The 8739-nt window shown below is 39.2% G+C and overlaps 1 protein-coding gene across 1 annotated transcript; it reads left to right on the forward strand.

The window, feature by feature from the left end:
* The first annotated feature begins 2574 nt into the window (after window positions 1-2574).
* Window positions 2575-6748, forward strand: LOC120434030. The gene is made up of 3 exons (XM_039601411.1): window positions 2575-2748; window positions 2958-4677; window positions 4773-6748. The coding sequence occupies exons 1-3, from the start codon at window positions 2631-2633 to the stop codon at window positions 5857-5859; spliced, it is 2925 nt and encodes a 974-aa protein (XP_039457345.1). The 5' UTR covers window positions 2575-2630; the 3' UTR covers window positions 5860-6748.
* Window positions 6749-8739: the final 1991 nt, after the last annotated feature.

The raw sequence follows: 8739 nt of genomic DNA on the forward strand, positions 1-8739 counted from the left end.
TCCACATTTCAAGTGTTTTTGGCTTCTAGTGAGAAAACTCAGTAAAGCTGTTTCTCACATTTGGATATTGTTTTGGAACAATAACCAATTTGTAAAGAGTTTCATCATTTATTCTATCTTGTCTAGTGTGGTTCTATACTCGTGGATAAAACTGACTGAAAAGCATTGTTTGTCAGCTCGGCCTTTGTGTATTTTCATGACCATTTGTGTATCTGTGTTTTTTTTTAAAGATAAACATACATACTCACATTCCCACACATAATAACGCAATGGAAAACTGAAAAGCAGTGTTCACCAAACGAGTTCGAATGATTCACGATGCAACAAAAACACATTCACAGATTATGTGTTTTAAAGACACACATCTAAATAAATAAATATCTGAACACTGAAGGGGAACGGAACCATCTGTTTGACATTTGCAGTTCAGTTTTCATTATTTTTAAGATGTGTTTTATACGGCATGGGAAAATTCTGTCCAAAATATTTACAGCATTGAAAATTGGCCCTGATTTTCAGGCCCTCGCTGAGCACGTTGTGCTTTAATCCACATGATCTTAAAAATAGTCTGGTAATGAATGGTTGTTTTGCACAACACAACTTTGTTCAGCTAAAGAAATAACACAACACAAATAGTTTATTTAACTGTTTTTATTTGAAATACACATGTAACCTGATCCAGCGCTGTTCTTCTAAATGTACATTAATTCCAGTGATCGCCAGGACAAAAAAAATTGCATGTGTGGAATTATTTGTCAAATCTGATTAACAACAAAAGCATAAGCCCCATGATTTGTTCCTCCCATTGCAAGTGAGATTTTCACTTTTTTGACATTTAATAAGTTGCAGTTATTTCAGGGTTGATAGCAGTTTAATTTATACTGAAAATAATGAGTTGCTGCCCTTATCAGCACTCATGCTGCATACCTTAGAGAGTTATTATCTCTGTGCACTGTGGGGCTAGCGCATGAGTCATGAATTGGGTTATTTTCTTGCTGAGCTAACATTGTTGTGGTTAAGGCAAAACCTATCATGATCTAGAGCAAATATACTAGGACATCTCAGCCAAGTTAAAAATTAAACCAGACCAGACATTAATTTATTAGAAGTTTGTAGGATAAAGCCTTGATTAATCCTTCATGTCTTTATATTTTGTTAGGGAAAATAATATGCACATGTGTTTTGTGGCAGGTTGCTCATAACAGAATACCTAAAGATACAATTTTAAATCGGATCTTGGTCAAGTACACAGAATGAGTGAAAAAGCATCCGATGTCCAAAGAAAAACTTTGCTAGACCTCCAGGATACCTAGAGAGTTATTGCTCTAGACCGAGTCGCACTATAATCTGGCTCCTTGGCTGCAAAACACAAGAACTGAAGGCTGCAAAAAGACTTTTGTACAGTACTGTAACCTAATGCTTAAGGAGAGAATAATACATCTAACCATTCATCATAATAAAATTGCTATCACTGGGTTTTGCACTCCTGAAGTACTTCAAAATATTAGCATATGAGTGAAAGGCCAAGCAATTTTCAGGATCCACTTCTCACCCTCATATAACCTCTTAGATGCAAATGCCTTAGCGTGGCAGAGAGTAGCCACTGTAAAGCGGCCATCACCTCTGACCCCTCTTCCTAAAGTTGTCCCATTTTCCCACTATTGATCCTTCAGATTCCTCTGACATTGAGAGTAAGTGTGACAATCCTCTTCCAGATAAAGGCATTTTAGGAGTTATTACCCATGGCTTACCCAGAGCTTGTGTGAAACCTCTCCATACAGAGAGGGGCACTGAAATGGATCATTAAAGTTAACTATGTCGGGCTAGTGTGTGGTTCAAAGGTTGCACTCTTTCTCCCAGAGTATTCTGTTCAGTAGCTTTTAAGTCCTCTGATGCCACAGATAGAGGCACGTGAGGGTCAACTGGAAAGGCAGACAATAAGGGAATTCAGCACTCATGATGGGTAAGCAGCTCTCATACATCAGTTGAACAACATCTTTGTTGTAATTTGTAGGTTTGTGCTGTCCTTAACCTTCATTATTTTACTGTATTATCACATTTAATGTATTGTTTTACTGTATTCATATTATCCCTTTATAATTTGGGGTTCAGCATTCTATGTGTATTTAATTTATTTCTTTTTTTCACCAAAAAGTTTTTTAAATATGAAGATGTGTAAATTGTTATTATTGGATGTAGTTTTTTTAGCATGTGTTTGAAGCCAGAAAGAGGTCAGACCTGTTAAAAGGGAATGAAAATCAAAACCAAGTACACTTTTTCAAGATGGTTATGGGACCTAAAATGTAGCACACATACACATGGTCATTTATTATATTGTATTACATACAGAAGCCATTCATAACTTTCTAGGAAACTGGGGAATCATCACAATCTGTTCATGTTTTTAAACCTGTTCAGGTTTAAAAGCTACTGGTCAAAAATTAATGTTTAGCACACTTTAAATATCTGTGGCTCAGGAAATAGAGTGTTAATTTATCAGAAGGGGTGAATAAGGCTTGTACAAAGAAGTGCTCAAACAGATTAGAAAAGTGCCATATACGTAAGTGCCAGGCCATTTATTGATTCAGCAAGTTTATAAATGTAACCAGAATTTATTTTTAACGCCGAGAATGTTTTTGTGTCACTTGTCTGAAATTTGTGTTACTCATTTTTGTCCCTCAACAGATAAAATTGAAGTGCTCACACTCACGCTCGTCCTGCTGTGCACTGTCTCTGGATTTTCACACAGTACGTATTACATTCCAGTAAGTTAAAACTAGAAAGTTTTTAGCATCTTTGAGTTAAAGTTCTTTCAGTAAAGATAATTTACAGATCTAAGCCCTGACATTCCTGCAAACACCTTTCATGTTAATTATGCTAGTTGTTGTAACGTGAAAGTGTAGCTTTTTAGTGCTTATTTAAATGTATGAACTTTCTGTCATTGCATTGTACAACAGGACTGACTTTCGCTCAGATAGACGGATGGAAGAGCAATGACCAGTCTGACTTGAGAAGTAAGGAGCGTAGCGATGTTTTTACATCTGCAGAGATGAGAAACAATCGTGCTGAAAATATTACTGAGGAATCCACTCAAATGACAAAAACCGAGGAACAGAGGGGTGAAAGGAATACCTCAGAGAGGAACCCTACTAGAAAGCTTGTCGAGAAAATAAAGACTGTGAAGGAAAGAAGGGGAGATGGACTGACTTCACAAATAGAAACAGAAATGGAGGAAAACACAGAGCGTGAAATGACCACAGCTGGCAGTATAGAAGGACTCTTTGTAAAGAAAAGTGGTGAAGGGTACACCCCTGAGATATTTCTCACAAGTAGTCTTTTACAAGAAGGAACAAACAGAGAGATCTACTCTGCACCAGACACAGCTGAATATGTAGATACAGATAAAGAAGTTGCATCGAAAATGAGAGAAAATGGACTGAATTTGGACCCTGACTCAAAGACAGAGACACACAATGAGAGCAGGAGACTGACACGTACTGGAAAAAAAGGGAAAATAGGTAATGATCATGATGCAGTGATACCAGAGGAAGCGAAGCGCAACAGGACAGATGTGAAAGTGAAGAGAAGTGATCAAATAGAGAGGCTGAAACAAAAAATGGTTGAAGAGGAGAGAGAAGGAGAGCTAGTTGCAGGGATCAGTCATCAGGAGAAGAGAAGAGCGGCACAAACTATAAAAGAAATAGGAGACAAGGAGAAAGGCGCAAAAAAGAGTGAGGACATAGCCCATGCAGTCTATAAGGAATTAATAGAAAAAGAAGATCAGGTATTAATTAACAACGTTGCATCTCCTTTAAGGATATTTCCTACTCAGGTAGAAAATGCCACAATTCAAATTATCACCCGTTCTCAAAATAAGCCTCCTGCTTATCACATCTCCCCTTCACTTCCTGTCACACCCACACAAATTCCTCCAGACTCCTCTCACCCTCCCACCCTTTACACCACGGATAGTTTTCGGTCTCCTTCTGTCAATATTCACATTCCTAACTCAGTCAGTCACAGCACAGACTTAACAGAGAGTCCGGGAGGCCATCTCAAGCGGAAAGAAACGGGAGTGAAGGCTGGCTCAGTTAAAGAAGATGTAATGGTTAAAAATGTTTTGTTGAAACCAGCATGGAAAGAGGTACAAACACACAGAGCAGAGGACAAGGGGGAAATAAACAGAGTTGTGCAACCATATGAGGGTGAATTTATCTTCTTGGTCCAAACAGCAACAACACAACCCAACGAAGCAAAGTTTTTCACCAGAGAGCCAAACCCAACATCAAAAATAAATGGCGTTTTATCTGCTGAAGCGCCTCGGCTTGCACACAAATCAAACACGTCGCAGTCGATGGGCAAATACCGAAATGTTGAACTGATGGAGAATTACACCAAACTTACAGGGAAGCAAAATAAAGCATCTTCTCCACAACCACAGCTGAACAAATCTTCAGCCAAACCACAGCTCGGAACTGCCAAAACACCTTCACCGAGGCCAGTGAAAAACAACAAGCAAAGCAAAAATAAGACCATCAAGAAGTCCAAGGAAAAGAGAAGGAAGAAGAACAATAAAGCCCAAAAGCCACCAAAGAAGAAGAAAGAAATCTTCCCACCAACGCACTTTCCTTACTTTATGGACAACTATTGTCCAATCGAGTGTGCCTGCTATGGAAGGTAAGACAAAGGATACTGAAATGAGACTAAGATACCCTCCAATATTCTTATTATTAAATCACTAATGATTCTTTAATTATATGTGTTGTTTTTAGAGTGGTCCAGTGCTCAGACAAAGGTGTGGATAAGGTTCCTTATGGTATCCCCTATAATTCCCGCTACATCCTCCTTATGAATAACTACATCAACAGCATCCAGCTGGACCTGCTAAATCAATATGACTCTATGGAGTTCCTTGTACTAAGCAACAATCGTCTCACAGATGGTTCCATTGAGGGAGCTTTTGAAGAGGTCCCAGCTCTGAAACGCCTCTACTTGGATAGGAATCTCTTACAAAGCGTGCCAGCAGACCTTCCAGCTTCTCTGGAGGAGCTTCGTCTGGATAACAACCGCCTGACCATGATGTCGAAGGCAGCCTGGGCACAGTGCCCTGGCCTCTTGGTTCTGAGCCTCAGCAACAACAGCCTTGGGAATAATTCAATTCCTAATGGCGTGCTCTCTCCTCTGGGGAACCTGCGCACTCTGAACCTGGATCGCAACATGTTGATCTCAGTACCTCTGGGGTTACCATTGTCAATCAAAGAGCTCTATCTTAAGGGTAACCTCCTTGAGAGTTTTGGCAGAGGAGCTTTCAACGGGAAATCAGGGTTGGTGGTGTTGGACCTGAGTGCAAACAGACTGACAAACAAAGGGCTAGATAGGGATTCCTTCCTCAATACAACATTCTTGGAAAGCATCAACTTAGAGGGGAACAGACTAAAACAGGTGCCACAACACCTTCCTCCATCTCTTAAAACTCTAAATTTGGAGGGAAACTTCATATCTTCCATAAAGAAATCAGCTTTCAGAAGTTTGAAAAAGCTAGAGCACCTAGGCTTAGCATGGAATAAAATATTTAAAGTGACAACAGGTGCATTCAGGATGCTGCCCGTACTGCACCAGTTAGACCTGAGTCACAACACACTGAAACTGGTGCCCAGACAGTTACCTAAGGGTTTGCACTCAGTAGCACTCAAGCACAACAAGATTCAGTCAGTGCCTCGTGATGCTTTCTGCTGGGGCAATAAAAGTCTAAGCGGACTTGTGAAAGTGCAGTTGGAGCACAATTTCATTGATATGGCAAAGCTGGATGCACATGCCTTCAGATGCTTACGGGGCTTCCAGGTGGTGCACTTCTACTGAGCATCTGAATGTTCAAAAGTTTCATAGGCTTGGATTTTTTTTATGCATACAATTGAAATAAAAGTTTATAGTACTGAATCCTGCTTTGAAAGTTTTATCCAAGACCTGTGGTGAATGCCACTATTACGATAAACCAATGATGAAACTCAAAAACAATATTTATTGTGTGTGAAATTCAGTTTATTGTGTGTGACCCACCAAAGTCTCACTGTCCGACTATTTTTATGACTCAGGCTGCTTTTCCCAAAATCCCTTATATGGTAGGAAAACATCTGTTTGCATGCAGTATGAGCAGCCTAAGATACCTAGAACTGCAAATGCAAATTGTATGAATGCAAATCATCATGTTATTACTGACAGTTTTTATTTCTGGCAGTTTTTCCATGACCAACTAAAGCAAACATTATTATTTTATCCTAGAGTAATTAGGTTTAAAAAAAAAAAAAAGCTGCTTTGTTTTATTAGGCTAAAAGTTAAATTAAGACTACTTATATGAAGGTAACATGGAAAAAATGCTTTGGAATTAGAAATTTAAAAAAAAAGAAAAGCAATTATGTTGAATGTATGTAGACTTGTTTAATTTAAATATTGGATCCAAATTTACTTTTCTTTTTAACATTGTCAGCATTGTTTTCATATGTCCTAGTTTCTAGAATGTGAATATGTCAGATATGCTGACAATGAGAGACTCTCTGTGGCCTATGGATCCATGTTTGTTTTGGGTAAAGTGTGAGCTCACTGATTGCAACCATCTATTCTTTGCTCTGTATGTATCAACAATATGTTTTATGAGTCACTGAATAAAAAACAGAAGATTCTACTGATTATATGCCATTGTCGTGACACTCTCTACAGCTTTTCATCTCTACTATAACATCTTCCTTAACTAGATGTCTGTTTTCCTCAAATCTTCAACAAAAACATTTTATCATGTAAATTTGTCTGACTCAATTAAAAAACAAGTTAAAATAAAGAACTCGTTTGCTCGTGTATTTGGTTGTTTGTTGCTCTTAAACAGGGGTTTTCCCAGTTTGTGACCATTCCAGCTTTCTGGTTCTTAGTGAAAGAACAAGGACAGTGTGATGGGGCAGCTTAAAGGTTCAGTCTTAGTTATCCTGTCAGTTGACCAATTGCTCCACGGTAAATACATGGCCACAAAAACGTAAATGCATTCCTAACAAACTAGCCACTAGATGGCAATAATGTATAGAAGAACGTTTCCAATGAGGACAGCCTCAGGGTATGTGTGCAAAGCTAGAGACAGAAATGTGTTTTTACCTGGCACAAATACAACACTGTGGCAGTTTAAATGCATATGCTTCAGGAAGCTCATCCTGTCAGGAAAATGATATATTTAAGGTTATTTACGGCTTTAAGGCTCACACTAGAATGGGAACTTAAATAATGTGAGCATCGTGCACAAACACAGACAGGGGCACGAGTCATGAAAAGATTTTCACTCCGAAGCAAATATGTTTAGGATTTCACTCGCAATAATTAGAGAGGATTCAACCTGACCACAGGCCTGGAAAAAATATACATGACAGAAGATAAATGAAGAAGGGGATTCTTTTCTGTTAGTGAAAAGTAAGACAGAAGGCAAGAATGGGGTAAAAGCATTAGCCCACGTGGAGGTGCTTAGCACTTTTCTCCCTTTTCCTTCTTTCCCTCAGTCTAATAAGTTCAGTCAGCAACGTGGCACTGCACCCATAGGGCCTGGGAAAGAGGAGCAGGAGGAGGGGGCAAGAGGGAGAGCCGGGATGAGGGGGGAGAGAAGTAGAAGAGAGGCTGAAGGAGAGGAGGGAGGGCTCGAAGAATGGATCCAGGCTCCACTGGCTCAGTGCGTGTCCAGAAGGGAAGAGCTTTGGCTGCAGCAGAGAGCTTACCAGCACCTCCCTACGGTCCAGCAGGACCCTGACCCTGAATCTCACCACCGTATCTACCTGGGTCTTCTAGACATCCTGCTTATTCCTTTTTATATCTTTGTGCCTTTCTCTCCCTCCATCTATCTCACTCACTTTTTTTCTTTGTTGCACATTATGTTCCTGCACCCACTCACCTTTAAACCAAAGTGCATATCAATTTATGCATATGTGCATGCCTGCGCGCATGCATTTTTCTTCTCAGTACTTGTGTGGGAGTCAGATACGTCATGATTATGTGAACTGCTCCCTTGACACAGTCTGAGCCCGTGTGCTCATTTAAGCAGTTTGGCAGATGGTTGATTTGGCAGATTTGTGTACGTCGGTATCCTGTGCTGGATGCTATCTGATATTTAAGCTTATCCTAACAGGAGGAATGCAGGAGTAGTAGTAGTAGTAGTAGTAGTAAAAGTCGGGGCTTTTGCATTCTTTATTAAGAAAAGCTTTTGCACTGATTGTTTTTCATTCAAACATGACTTATAAGGCAAAGCGATCATGTAATATTTGACTAAAGCCCCAACACCACATTTACTGACTTAAACATTCTGTCTATTTAATTTAGCATTGCAATTTTACACTTATATACAGATTTCACTCAAACAGTCCCATAGGTACAAATGCTGTGACTGAGAACACAAAATATGCGATTTATTTAATTTCTTTTTTCACTCTAATGCTGACCAAAGTCATGAAACTCCTAGAGGAATCTGACCACAAAAGAGAGAATAGGAAGACAGAAAAGAACAGACTGAACAGGATATTAAACCACACCCTAGATGTGATCCAGCCAGACAAAACAGACAGGCTGACTGGACTGAGTTGTGGTACTATTCAGCTGTTCAGTCTTTTCCTTTCCCGTATTCGTAAAACTTATGAAACTTTTATAAAATATCTGATGATTTATATTTTATGCTAAAAGTTTTATTAGCTACAGCAACAATTTTATGGAATACGTATA

This window comes from Oreochromis aureus, linkage group 17 (assembly GCF_013358895.1).
Source record: "Oreochromis aureus strain Israel breed Guangdong linkage group 17, ZZ_aureus, whole genome shotgun sequence".
Taxonomy (NCBI): Eukaryota; Metazoa; Chordata; class Actinopteri; order Cichliformes; family Cichlidae; genus Oreochromis; species Oreochromis aureus.

What these genes read in the sequence shown, in the direction of transcription:
- LOC120434030 (XM_039601411.1), top strand. Translation starts at nt 2,631, where the DNA reads ATGTTTTTGTGTCACTTGTCTGAAATTTGTGTTACTCATTTTTGTCCC. An exon ending in TGTCTCTGGATTTTCACACA is followed by an intron (nt 2,749 to 2,957) that starts GTACGTATTACA and finishes ATTGTACAACAG; the next exon opens with GACTGACTTTCGCTCAGATA. An exon ending in GAGTGTGCCTGCTATGGAAG is followed by an intron (nt 4,678 to 4,772) that starts GTAAGACAAAGG and finishes TGTTGTTTTTAG; the next exon opens with AGTGGTCCAGTGCTCAGACA.